This window comes from Paralichthys olivaceus, chromosome 12 (assembly GCF_024713975.1).
Source record: "Paralichthys olivaceus isolate ysfri-2021 chromosome 12, ASM2471397v2, whole genome shotgun sequence".
Taxonomy (NCBI): Eukaryota; Metazoa; Chordata; class Actinopteri; order Pleuronectiformes; family Paralichthyidae; genus Paralichthys; species Paralichthys olivaceus.
Genome location: NC_091104.1, coordinates 17636197 through 17650279, shown reverse-complemented (window position 1 = coordinate 17650279; position 14083 = coordinate 17636197). Strand labels below are relative to the sequence as shown.

Sequence of the window (14083 nt, the reverse complement as noted above, 5' to 3'; positions counted from 1 at the left end):
ATTCAATACTGAAACTGCTCTGGATGGCAGAGAGCGAGTCAGTGATGTTTTCAATTTTTCATGTGTTGTTCCATGTCGTCAGTAAATTAGGTCAACAGTTGCAAGGAGGTATCCTTGGTGTGCGCTAAGGCTGAGGGGCATTAAAGGCTGAGCTGTATTATTCTCACTCACTAATTTCAGCAAAGGGTTATGTGTGTGCTCGTGTGTGCTTATCACTGGGCCAACCAATAACAAACAAGCAGGAGTCAAAAAGAGGTAATATGTAATGAACAACTCATAAAAAGAAAGTACACCTCAGTCTGTAAACAGTTGTTCTCTGCGATGTCTGTCTCTGTGAAAGAACTGTCGTCACAAAGAAGACTGACCTCACTGACCAGTTTGTCTCTGGAGCCTGAATAGAAGCAACAAGTTGTCTGTTGTTCTCTTTACATGCCAGATTTAAGAGTTATTCACACAAAGCTATTGTACGTCTTCTTCCCCTCTGTGCCACAGTCATCGTGTTGTTGTCTTTCTAAACACAACCTCATTCTGCTCGTTTTCATTGAGACGTCAAACGTGAGCGTCATCCATCTCCTGGTTCTGCGTGTGTGGAGTTACTGTAAGGAAATTAGCACATGCACAAATAAAAAACATCTGTTTACAGTAGAAGTCATGATTAGCAGGTGGAGTTGTCCTATTGTGCCGGCTGCTGAACATTTGATCAGAACTGAGACACGTGTAGACTTTAAAACAGCTGCTCATTTGACCCTCAATTGTAACCAGTGGACATGTTGAGAATTTTCTAACGCAGGATGGACGCTAAATTTAAAAAAAACCAATGAAATACAAATATCTCAGGGTGTGATACACATTTAACCAAGCTGGCAACTAGAAAAGAAGAAACAAACCTTAAACTAGTCAAATGAACATCTGGTCAGTCTCAGTATTAAACTGAATGTAAAAACAGAGATCTGTGGTTGAAGGAGACATGATGTGTAGGACTGAGGGAACAGAACAACCCTTTTTATTCCGTCAGTTTTATTGTTGACTGTGTCTGTCACCTGTAAATACATAGAAGCTGCATTTCCTTTTATTTGCGCAGTCAAAAGCCCTGTTTCTTTGTGAGCTACTTTGTCTGTGATGCAGCATAAAAACCACAGCCTCGTATGCAGAAGCCTTGCAAATGGTTGCCCCGGTAACAGTGTGATATGATGTTACGTTACACCTCGATAACATAAAACCTCCATTTGGGATTTGACTTTGGGGGGATTTGATTTGATTGAAAGCAGTCATTGCTTTCTTCATGTCAGTTCACCAACATTATATAAGATGGATTCTTACACAAGCCTTTATATGTGCGCTGCCATTCGGGTTGGTGTGTTTGCCCAGGTTTTCAGATTATTTTGAAATAAGTTGTCAGTCAAGTACATCAACAGATAATGAATTTGGTATAAACTATTAATAGGTAAAAAGTCCTAAATATTCAGTTAATCTTTAAAATGTTATTTATCAAGCAAAAATACCAAACACTGTCTGCTCCCAGGTCCCGACCTGTCATGAGTCTGCTGCTTTTCTCCTTTATAGTCACTGAAAATTGAATATTTGGGTTTTGGACTGAAGTTTGGACAAAATGCAAATGCAATTTGGGGGGGAAAACACCTTGGGCTCTGGGAACATTAAAGAGTAATTTATCCCAGTTTTCTTTTACCAATGTTGTGTTATATATTATATGTTAAAGATGCTGAATGTTTGTCCGTTAACGCACATGATTTACATTTGGCCTTTTATCTATTTCTGTGGTTGGTTTCTTCCTTCCTTTTCCTCCTCTTTCTACATCCTCTTCCTTTGTATTCAAGCTATTTTTATACAAGACACACAAACACGCACACACAGGCACAGCAACTTGATCAACCACCATTTCCTGGCTGATAACTGCACAGTGAGTGATGAGGACTGACACCCCACAGCCCTGTTGTCAGTTTCACTCTTGGTTCACTGAGTAGTCAGGAAGTTTCTCTGCTTCCTTCGGAGCTGGATACAATCAATATTTACACTTTGTTTAGCCGGTTTTTAAATGATGAAGTGATCGTCGTCGCCTGTTTTTTTTCTTCTGATCAGTAAAAGCAAATGTACAACCTCAGCAACGTTGAAAGCATCAGTCACCTGCTCACAGGAGACATCGGTAATGTTGTCAGGAATAACAGACAGCTCTTATCTCTCGACTTGAAGCTGGATTCATCCACCTCGTCTCGACACTTGTTTAAAGATGGAACATAAATGGTGTCTTTCATTTTATTTGCACAAGATCATATTCATCCTCTTCATTGTTGAATTGAACTAATTGTGACTGGCCTTTGGAACTGAAGCTTAGGAAAATGCTTCAAATCTACATTTAGTGGACAATTTTGACATGGATTGCACAAAATGAATGGATGGTCGGACTGCAACTAATTATTAATTTCACTGTCTATTAACTAATTGGTGTGTGACATGTTAGAAAAGAATAGAAAATGGCAAAATTGCAATTTCTCATAGCCCATGAGTGATGTCAACAAACTGCTTCTTTTGTCCAACTGAGACTCCTCAAATATAAAGATCCTCACGTAATGAAAATCTATCTGAGAAAATGGGATGTTCACTTTTTTACTTGCTCACTCGGTGAGTGATGTTTAATTTTGTTGATTGTGTTTGTTTGTTTGTTAATTAGCAGGATTATGCATGTAGAGAGTAGGGGCACGACCCAAAGAAGAAATCTGGATATGCAGATATGGATCAGAGGGCGTTGTTTGTTGTTTCTCTTTCTTCAAAGGTCCAGTGTGTAAGATTTAGGTGAAAGGGATCTATTGGTAGTAATTGAATATAAAATAATCCTAGTGATGTTTTCACTCATCTAAATTGTATAAATTGTTGTTTGCTTTATCCTAGAATGGGCCCTTTATATTTAAATACTTTATATTTACATCGGGAGCGCCTCCTCTTAGGTCCAAACTGGAACTAAAACCTTTTGAGTTTTTATGACAGCTGAACTCTACCACACGTTCTCTTTCATGTTTGGAAGGGGAAGGTGAGGGGTGTTCAAATACAATTCAAAACAACTTTATTTGTCCCCTTAGGGCAAATTTAAGGCAAAAGCGTAAGTGCAATATACCAAAATTATGAAGTACAGGATAATGGCTGTGAAAACGGATTGTAGATAAATACTGAATGATGTGACCGGAGTGCATTGAGGTACAGTAAGTACTCAGCTGCATCATGCAACTTCTGCAACTTCACCATTAAATACTACACACTGAACCTTTAACATTGCATCATAGGTTATTTTTCATTTCCCAAAACTTTGGCTTGTTTAAGGAACTGATACTTAGGAATGTGTGTCCAAAAACAAAATCCGTATCTAGTAAATTTAAATGTGGTTTCATAAGTGGAGTGTTGTGGAGGTACGCTCTCTGAGCTCCCTTTGTTAAAGAAGGTTATTTTTGATGATTTTATTTCTCTCTCTGTAGACATGGTTTGTTGTCTTTGAAGGGCTCACTGCCTTTTCATATATATTTGACTTTTTATCAGTTAGAGAGGGATGATGCAGGTTATTGCTATGTCCTCTTCATTGTAAGGGCCAAGAACAAAGTGTAAAAATAGGATAACATTTCTATTACAGAAAAAAAATCTTTTATCCTTGTTGTGTCATCACTGTAACGTGTGAAAGCCAAACACAACAAGGCCTGTGTCATCCGTGGTTTATCAGCAGTCAATGTACATCCTGTACCTTGAGGCTTTGTGTGTGTGCTGCAGGGGACGGACAGTTCTCAGGCAGTTTTCTTACGTAGGAATGAACCATATTGTTGAAAAAAAGAAACATAAATTTTACACCCATCACAGTGCTGATGAGGTGGTTGTTTGTTAGCGTGGAGGCGGCTGAGGTTTCAGTGTCATTTCAGTCCCATAACCTTGAGTCAAGTGAGTCTTTAACAACCTGGAGAGGAGCCTGGCTTGTATGGGTGATTAGTGGAGAGCAGCTTAGGCGTGCGGCCGATAGGGGAATAGATAACACCTGGAACCACGTCTCTACCACTGTCAAAGGTAGCTGCACTTCTGTTCCAATCACATCTGTAATCTGTTCTTTTTAGGTCAATGAGATTAAGAAAGACAAATCTTTATACTTCCAATATGTCGTCAGTCGGACTGTGTGAACGGGATGCTGGGAGGCTTTAACGTCCTTGTCCTGTTTCTTCTCCTATTTTTTTTTTACATATTCCTGTCACCTCTGCACCACTCGTGCTGTTTCATCTGTGACTGCTCTCTGACACACATAATTGAGGTGGTAAAGGGCTAATGAGGTTAAAGCTAATCTCCCTGTAGCTAATGTGTGGTATTGACAACTCTTTGTGTCCTAACCCAGTTACTCTGCTCCACTTTTAGACGTGTGCTTTCCACTCGAAAGCGAAGCAGCAGAGATCAATAGGTCATGTAACAGTGACTGACTAGCCCTGAATGTTCAACTGTATCTATTGACTCTGGTTTACTGGGACGGATGCACAAGCTGGTGCAGGTTCTCTGTGTGGCTCTGATTCTAACCAGGGTACTAACAGCTTTTTCTCTTGCTTTTCTCTCCCTTATCCCATCACCGGCCCCCTTCTCTGTTGTCTTCTCACATCTTTTGTTTTCCTCGATCCCTTGTTTCCTCCTCCATCTAATTTTCCACACCGTCTCGCTCTTTATTTTTTTATTTCCATCCCTCACCTCCTGCACCTTATCTATCTCTGGCTGTCACATCCCCTCCTGTGTTGTTCTGTCTCCTGCTTCCTTCTGCTTCCTCGCAGTGTGACCAAGACCAGTGCATTCAGAGCACCAAATTCGTTTTGCAGGCCGCCACCACCCCTCTCCTCCAGCAGCAGAGCAGCGAACCAGTCATCCTGACGGCTTCTCCAGAAAACGGAGTCTCTCTACCGGGCCGCACCTCCCTCACCCTGGCCGGCCCGTGCACCTCACTCCCCCTCGGGCAGCCCACGCCTCCGACGTCGACCCCCAGCCTCAGCTGCCACGAGGCAACAGACATGTTACCAATCCACGGACACAGCCACACACACAACCACAGCCACCCCCTTCAGGAGCCTGTGGGACACCACCACTATCTCACTCCAGAAGAAATGCCCTCACCCCCAGGTATGCTGCCCTGCGGCAGCCCCCTTGGCCACAGCCACACCATGCAGGCCGGCTTCTACAACCCAGCCAGCCAGGACTCGCTACACGAGGACTCTGTCAGAGGACTGGTAAAGCTCAGCTCCGTCTGACACTGGAATATACCCCCTCCACCACCTCTCTTAAAAACATTCATCCAACCCCTGAAACTGTGCCACTTTTGAACCACATCTCCCCTCCCCATCTTCTCAGCAGGACATGAGATCCGGAGAAAAAACAGGCTGTGGTTTAAATTCAGCTGCTAGAAACTGCGGTATGTGACTAAGTGAAACCAGTTGTCCTCAGCCATTGTCTTGCCAAACCTCTCTGCTGGGACTGGGACATGGTTCCATGTGTGGTGGAGTGTATGACAACTCACACATACACATCTCTCTCTTTTTATGTGTACCTTTTAAAGTTCAAGGGATCACATCCTCCATCTTCCTGGAGACTGGACAGGGGAGTTTCGTGGCGAATGTCTGTGAGCGATGTCAAGCTAAAACAAGATGTTTTGACAGTAAATAACAGTTTTTTGGTCAGAGCTGAATTTCTGTCAGTGGATTACACGTCTGACAGATTCCTTTTTTTGTAAAACAAACTTTAGCCTATTTGCCTGTTGCTGATCAGACTTTTGTCTTCTGCCTTTTTTTCTTGGACATTCTCAGCAGTGCAATGGTTGATGTCATGTTGCATATCACCCTGCTTTTTATCCATGTTTAAAAAAAAAAAAGAATAAGAGACTGTTGTACTTTACCATGGTTATTACAGCTCCTCTACAAATTATATTTCCTGTGGATATTAATAAAACACAAACTTTTTATCAGAAAACATTTGATTAATATCGAGGTTTAGGAGGCACAGTGCAGTAAGTGCTAATGTGAGTCATGTGGTGATGGTATTTCCTTTAAAGTTCATCTTGTGACCGATGCCTGTGGTCATTGTCGTAAAATAGACGCATTTAAAAACAAGCCTGTCTGAATGTTTCCAGACATCTATGGATGCTCACAGAAGGTTAAGCTGCCTCAGGCACAAACTTGTGGACAGAGATGTTAAAACTTAAATGAAGACTCAAGTGTGGGGGCAGAACTCCTTTACCCCCCCCCCCCAAAAAGAAAGTCTGGTGTTCACTGATAGGAGGTGGTTGGGGAAGAATTCTGGGTAGTGCAAGGCGGTCTGTAAACATTTAATATTTGTATTTATATAGTGCATTTCTAGTCTTGATGACCACTCAAAGTGCGTCACAGTAGTTTTCCACTCACACAGTGCATCTATTAGCAGCACTTTTTTTGTTGGGGTTCAGCATCTTGCCCAAGGACACTTCGGCATTCAGTTGGGGAAGACTGGGGATCGAACTGCCTTCTGGTTGGAGGACTCTACCCCTCAGCCACAGCAGCCCTGCATAATACTCTTCCACCACCTTGTGGCTGAGCATGAGAACTGCAGGTAAATTCTCAATGTGAACAATCCATCACAAAAACCACGTAGACGTCAAACAGTAACACATTGATTTATTAAATCATTTATGATATAGGGAAGATATTTCATACATTTTTACAATAATTGCAACAATCGAAAAGAAAAAAATCCCAACAACACTGGAAAAGAAATATCAGATTTTTATTCTTTTTCTGAACCCAGGACTTTTTTTTATTTTGGAGCAGGAGTAGTAGAATAGTGGCACAAGTGATGGACATAGATGCAGGATTGCTTTTTAAAACTTACGTAAAGGTCGCAAAACAGCATTTGTTAGGTTATTATAAAGAGTTTTAATTGACCCTGTATTGCACTGTGCTTGAGTCCTGCTGCACTAAGACATGAATTGATTTCAATGTCAAGCACACGCGGAGTTGTGTTAAAGAATGAGGTTAAAAAATATATATTTTTTAAAAAAGAGGAAGAAAGGTAAATCAAGAACTGGGCAAAAGATTGCAGGTGAAAATGATAATGACAGGACAATACATTTTTCTCACCAAAGAAAATAGTAATCACATAAAACATTTTATTAAAAAATGATTTCTTTAACTTAGCTGTACAATAAATTGGATTTATTGAGCTTTGCTCCAAAAGAAAAAATGGGCCCAACAGTTTCATTCATTGTTTTATATTGCAGATTTTCATGACATTTAAACAAAGCCAGGATTTAAGTGCTAATTTACACCAGAGTTGTATTTATGTTCACTTACAGTGGAACAAAAATCTTTTGAGATTTTGAGAATACAGTATTGTTATGAGAATAAAGTCTTAAAATAAGGTTGCGTGTCATCATAGAGAGGGAATATCAGATGATCAACCAGTCGCCTGTGTACAAATGATGAATGTGGAACATCTTGTCAAGTCTATTTTAGTGTCGGTTTAACACATAACAAAATACTTCACCATTGATGTTTCTTATTTTCTTTTTCAAGATTTTGCATCCAGAGGGAGTGGAACTCTGAAGACCACGGGTCCTCCTTGCTGCTGATTTCCTTAATCAATTTTCTACATGCTCGTACTATTATGACTTTTTTCTCATTAAATCTCTCATTAAACTTTATTTCCGTAATATAGCATTATTCTCGAAATCTCACAAATAATTCTATATCCTCCGAATGCTCCATCCTACGTCATAATATTTACATTGAAATATTTGCTGTTTTAATTATACAGTGCACTAATGGCGTATCACAGCAGAGAGAAACTAGAGACAGTGGAAGATATGAACCAAGGCAACCCTAACTCTGTAAACGGTCATGGTGGCTCACAGCCCTGGTACTCCGGCACGGCCAACGCTCATGCATCAGTCTTCTTTTCCCAGCTGGAAAGATGGATCATGTTGTCGATGGTTGGACCTGATAATGACTGGATTAGTTTAATACCTCTTTTTTTTCTTCTTCACTTTTTTCTTTGAAAGTCGAACCAGAAGTCAGCTCAGGGTTTTTGATGTTTTTAGCATCCACCGTCTGGGTCATTGTGGCTAAGCTAATTTAGCGTCGATCACCAGGACTCGACGTGTCTGTAAAGCTGGTTTCTGTGTTGGCGTGGGCTCCCGAGTCACCACAGTTTAACATCAGTGAGCTCCAGGTCTCCCATGATCTCCAGCTGGTCGATGCTGCTCAGGTCCTGCACCCGATGTCTGAACTCGAACAAGTGCGAGCCGTTCACTGCCAGCTTGAACTGATGGGGCTGACAGAGGATGAGAATCTGAAAAAACAAACAAGTACTAATAATGAAGAATGCTCATAAATCTAAACACAACTTAAATGGCAAATTGCTCACTCATTAATATCAGTCCCCTAAACATGCCTGAATCTTTTCATCAAGATCCATAAATTATCCTGAGAAAGCAAAGGAAATGTAGAACAACATTGAATCTCACGACGTTAAAGGTAATCCCATCGTTGTGTGAGGATGTGACATCATTTACCTAAAGTGATATCCACATCCGGCACAACCTTTTCAAAGTAGAGTGAAGATGTTCGGTGGTTCCTACCTCGAAGTACTCCCCCGATGAGAAGGGAAAGAAGGGCAGCTCCCGCTCCTCCTGACCCCACGTCTCACTCAGGTACGAGTTCCTGATGAACACACCCGACTTCATGCGAGGGTTCAGGTGGAGGGCGATGTTCTCCGTCCTGCTGTTGCAGAGGTTCACTGTGAAACTGGTGGAAACGTGGATAAGAGGTAAATAATGTTAATAAAGGAAATGTCTGAGGGCCAGTGATTATCAGAGACGTGTAAAACAGTACATTAACAGACCAAAACAATCAGTGATGTACTTGATGTAAACATGTTTGTGTTCCTTTACCTGTGAGGATACATGCTGACCTGTCCTTTGATTGTGATGTGCTGCCCTGGGCTCAGTCCTTTCAGTATGCTGCCTTTGTAAGGGAGGCTCTGAAATAACAACAAAACTGCTGATAAACATTTTAATACAAATATTGTATCCATTAATCATTTGCTCTATTAAGACTGATCTATTTCCCACAATCCAAAGTTTTATTTGTTCGGGCAATAATCCAAGACGCGAAGATTATCAAATCATGCATCACAAAGCAAAGCCACAAATCATCACATTTAAGAAGCTGGAACCAACAAATGTCGCTTCGGAAAATATGATTTGAACAATGAATTAGTAAAATGGCTGCTCAGTTATCTTCCTGTCAATCCTCTAATTCATTCATCAACTCTGAGCCCTTTTTAAAAATCTGAATTTTGAACACTTCACCTCAGCTAAGGAGGTAATATTTTAACCTCAGTGTGTAGTTGGTTTTCTTGTTTGTTAGTATTTTAAGCAACATTTTGTAAAAACTACATGAAGGAGTACCACAAAACCTGGAAGAAGGATATGGTCACACCATTAATAGTCCGGGAAGAACCTATCAAATTTTGGTCCAGATCTGGATCAGGGAATGGATTGTTATTTCAAAGACATTTAGTCTAGGTTCAAATAAGGGGACTGTGGCAGAGGTATGTGCACTCTGAGTGCCACTATAGTTCAATCTTGATTTCAATATCTTTTGTCTTTGTTATTTGATTGTATTGTGTTTAATTGACAAGAGTAATATGGACTAACATTGATACATAGTAAGAAGTAATGTAACTGTTCATTTGCAGCCGTGGTCTGGTTGGACTCAGCTGAAGAAAGAAGTGGACAAGATAAAACCACATGTCTATGTATGAATGTACTTTACATGACTGTATGCTTTGACAGAATCGTCCGTAAAACTTTATTTACAACTTCCTGAAGGTTTGTTGCCCAAATAGAATTGGCTGTAACCATGTTCCCAGATCTTAGACACTACAACAGTGTCATCACTAAAATGTGACAGAGCTGGTGAAAAACCAGAGCTGTCCTTAAAAGGTCTGCTTGCCGACATGAACGGTCTACAGAGAACAGACAAAGGGATCATTTACAATGTGCCACTTTTAGCAGCATCACAAGATGGAGATGACGCAAAAAGGAAAAACTCACCAAGTCACCTGATTCTGAATATATTGCCTGAAGGAGAAAAGACACATTTGGAAATGAATAAACAGACGTTTCTATAAAAGAAGGACACATCCCACCAGCTTGTGAGAAAAAAATGAAAACAAGGGGACGGAAATGAACTCACAGAGTTTGGGATGTAGCCAATAGCGTGCACCCTGACTTTCCCCGAAATAGAAAATGTGTCGACCCTGTTCAGTGGGATTCTGTGCTTGTAGCTCAGCAGGTGAGTACCATTTACTGCCACCTATGGGTGAAGACGAACACTCTAGAACCATTTTGTTTTCCATTAATTGACTCCCTATGTGCTTGTGTTGTTTGTAGGTAGCATCGTAGGATCACTGACCTTAAAGACGTCGTCATGCACCAGGATGATGGTCTCGAAGGGGGCTCCGCGTTTGTAGGGCAGCTGATGGAGCGTCTCCTCCTTGCCCCAGGTCTCCTGCAGCAGGGAGTTGCATACCACCCGAGGCGGGCCTGTGAAGCACGGGCTAAGGTGGAAGGCCACGTCAGAGGGCGGCTTGGTGCTGCAGCCGCTCGACAGGTCGATCTGAAACCTGCAAACATGACCCACACCAAAGCTGGATTAAAGGCTGGGCGCTAAAAATTCTCAGGTTTACTGTGTGTTAGAGTTTCGTCCTATCACCACAAAGTAGTATGAGGACTTTTATTATTCGAGTTGGATGGAGCAAAATCAGGATTTCAGGAGCTTAAAAGTTTCACTGAGTCAAAGCTGGGCTAAAATGAATCCAGGCTCATCTTGAAGAGAATCGTAATGAATTATTTATAGCCATGTGTTTGACAGAGGAAGCTGATAATTTTGTAACTTAATGACAATGGAATTTTTCCTATAACACATGTTGTCAGAGGATGCTCCGCTGTGTCCTCAGAAATAAACCAGATGTTTCCAAAGACTAGAGCTGTGCAAAAATATTAATCAGCTGACAATCACTCATTTTTTCCACTTTAGCGAATTGATAGTTATCAGTAGCTTTTTCACAAAATAGCTTTTTTTGTAAATTTCCTGAAGTTTAGCTCAAGATTAACCAATGGGAGGGGCCTGAGAGAGCCCGCTGCATTCTGGGTGTAGTATTTCTACCATTTGGACAAAAGGGAATACCACAGTTTTTCTGTGTATGTTTCTATGATGTTTATTGCAAATGAATATCAGTTCCGTGTGTTGAGTGTTCAGTGACACTATGCAATGCCAACATTTTTCTCTGTTTGTTTAAAACCACAACTTTCACTGAGGAGAAAGAAAGAAATAAAACTTAGACATTTATTATGATAATTTTAATCAACTGATATGAGATTTTTTTTATATTGTTATAATTTTTGCCCATCCCTAATAAATAATCATATTTTCACATTGAGAACATGCCTATACATTAGACTCTCTCTATTAGATATCCATGGTGTCATTGATTCAAGCTGAGGAGGTTTCCAGGAGTATGGAACAGAGAATGAAGTTAAGGTTTAAAAGTTTAGTAACTAATAAAGTAAACAAGATAATGTTGTTCCTGATTCAAATATGAAATACTGTGGCTTTACCCATACGACACATGTCCATATCTCTGCAGTTCATCCTCTGGTTTGAGTCACACTCACCGGTCAGCATCTGGGGGCACGGTGCCCTGGATGATGATGATCTCCCCAGGCTGCAGGCCTCCGGGTACGGGCCCTGTGTATGGGATCACCTGAGGTGGAGAGCAGAGAGCGGTGAAGACCCGTGCACGGTGAACACAGACCCGTGCACGGTGAACACGGACCCGTGCACGGTGAACACAGACCCGTGCAGCTCGTCTCTGCACACTTGCTGTCATCACTGCAACTTGAACACAGTGTGTATCTGCACTGTGAGCTATCTGTTGATGGTCGCGTGATGCTATCAGAGCTGCTGATGAAGATGAAGATGATGAAGATAATAAGCCTCTTACCGGTTTCAGGACCGTGTGTTTCGCATTCGCCACAGACATGGAGCTCCGTGTGTCGGACTACAACCTGCAGCTGAGCTGGGGGGACGACAGGGGGAGTCTGCGGCTCTCCGCTGCTACACAGGGCCGATGGTGGCAGTGGGCATCTTGTCTGCATCACCAGCTGACCCCCACACCTTCCGTGTGCGCGTGCGCGAGACCGACCCACGTGATCGTGTCCGGAAACAGAGCGACACCTAGAGGTCGTGTGCTGCTCTGTCGTTAATGTCCCTGTGTCTCTGTAACATGTTACATCTGTAACATTCCCAACAGGTTACTCTTCTACTCATTGCGCTGCCAGTGGACATGTATATACTGCTCTCAGTTTCCACAGTTATTACAGTTGAGAATGTGCAGATTTTATCCATCAGTTCTGTTTGATTGTAAGGATACTTTTTACCTCTGCCAAGGAGGTTTTCTTTTCACCCCTCGGCTTGTTTGTTTGATCGTCTGGGAGTTTAACATCTGTTAGAATGTAAAAATGTAAGCATTATGATTTATAGAGCAAAGTATCATAGATACAGCCCATCTATGTTCAATTAGTTCTTTCGTTACCATCAGACAAGCTAAAAGTTCATTGTACACTGGTGCTTTTATGAAGAACCTCCTTCTTTTGTTTAAGAAACATTTGCTCAGCCATGCCTTGTGCCATCGTTTGTTTTGAAATGAAAATAATAAAACTGCACATTCATTCTCCATACTTTTCTTTTCAGTTGGATTTCATCAGTTTCATTTCTTCAGCAGTCCAGTAGAGACGATGTGACTCTCTGTTTCTCCCATTTATTGGATCGTACCATAGTTTCGTTTCTGAGGAAACCTTCATGAAGGGAATAAATACCAGTCCAGCTCGAGGCTGATCACAACAGAGGATAAACACAGCAGAGAGAAGAGAAGAGAAAAAACATGGACCGTTGTGAGTACCACTCTTCCTCTGACTATAGTGAAACATTCTTTTAGAAAATCAACACCTATATGTAGCATCATGTTTCTTTATTAATAATAGCATGTGATACAAGTCTGTAAAGCTCAGCTGTAATAAGATGCAATTTCTTGTCTTTCAGCTACAAGTGCAGCAGTTGGAGCAGGTAAGACATTAATAGACATACAATAACAATAACAACCATTATAATCATAATTACAATAATAATGAAGGCTCCCTTTCTGCTCTGTTCAACAGTGACGAAGGATAAGGCCCCACGTTTTCTGGGGACTGCAGGTTTCACTTCAGGTGGAATTGCAGGAGGCTCTGTGGCTTCTAAAATGATGTCAGCTTCTGCAGTGGCTAGCGGAGGTGGAGTGTCAGCAGGAAGTATGGTTTCTGCTTTTCAATCAAAAGGTAACAGTAGATGGTTCATTTTGGTCTGAACTGGGTCCTTGGTTGGATAGTTTTACATCTAAAGTGTTTATTCTTGCTCTGTTTTCACATTTTTTAATCCACTTAACATCGGTACTATAATTTACAGGCTTAATCTAATGCACAACGTTTGTATTGTTTCATTTTTTATCTTTAAAATTTACTGATCATGCAATGTGTGTAATGTCATTGTAGGTGCGTCTGGGAAGTCGAAACGCAAGTGAAGCTGACAGTGATTAAGAAGCTCAGTGATGGGTGGCAAGCCTCTTTTTCTGAATAATCAATAACTGGTTATCCTGTTAATCTAATGAAACATGTGATGAAGCAACATGTTTATGTTCTGAAATGTTTGGGAAGTTGTCTTGTTTGCATTTTCCTGACATGATGTTTGACTCTTACAACTCAGAAAATAAAAGCCACCTGGTTAAACACATTTGAAAGAGTTAACTGGTTCCTTTTTAGTTAAAGCATCTATTTATCTACAAGTGTATCATAAACCTGTTATGACTCATAAACATGAATATGTACTGTTATAATGTCTTTAAGCACTTGTGCATGTGATGGAAATCTGAAAATACAAGAAGCTGGATTACCAAATTACTGTATTTATTAGGAGCTTTCTGCAGAAAGGATCAACAC

At 41.0% G+C, this 14083-nt stretch overlaps 2 protein-coding genes across 5 annotated transcripts in view; one reads left to right on the top strand and one right to left on the bottom strand.

The window, feature by feature from the left end:
• LOC109628131 (zinc finger DHHC-type palmitoyltransferase 14) overlaps window positions 1-11493 on the top strand; it is a 51250-nt gene extending 39757 nt beyond the window's left edge. The window contains exon 10 of one of the 3 annotated variants that reach the window (XM_069536163.1): window positions 10442-11493. In XM_069536163.1, the coding sequence (XP_069392264.1) occupies window positions 10442-10453 (12 nt within the window). In that variant the 3' untranslated portion in view covers window positions 10454-11493. Of the gene's footprint in view, window positions 1-4796; window positions 5983-10441 lie in introns of those variants that run through there. The other 2 variants (XM_069536162.1, XM_020085077.2) reach the window with 2 other exon arrangements.
• LOC109628187 (galectin-8-like) lies at window positions 6646-12627 on the bottom strand. 2 transcript variants are annotated; one of them, XM_020085163.2, is made up of 8 exons: window positions 12055-12627; window positions 11726-11814; window positions 10464-10674; window positions 10245-10364; window positions 10103-10129; window positions 8936-9024; window positions 8624-8789; window positions 6646-8334 (listed from the first exon to the last, which is right to left on the bottom strand). In XM_020085163.2, the coding sequence occupies exons 1-8, from the start codon at window positions 12091-12093 to the stop codon at window positions 8185-8187; spliced, it is 891 nt and encodes a 296-aa protein (XP_019940722.1). In that variant the 5' UTR covers window positions 12094-12627; the 3' UTR covers window positions 6646-8184. The 2 variants fall into 2 exon arrangements, with proteins under 2 accessions (XP_019940722.1, XP_019940723.1); XM_020085164.2 differs by lacking the exon at window positions 10245-10364.
• Between the last annotated feature and the right edge of the window lie 1456 nt (window positions 12628-14083).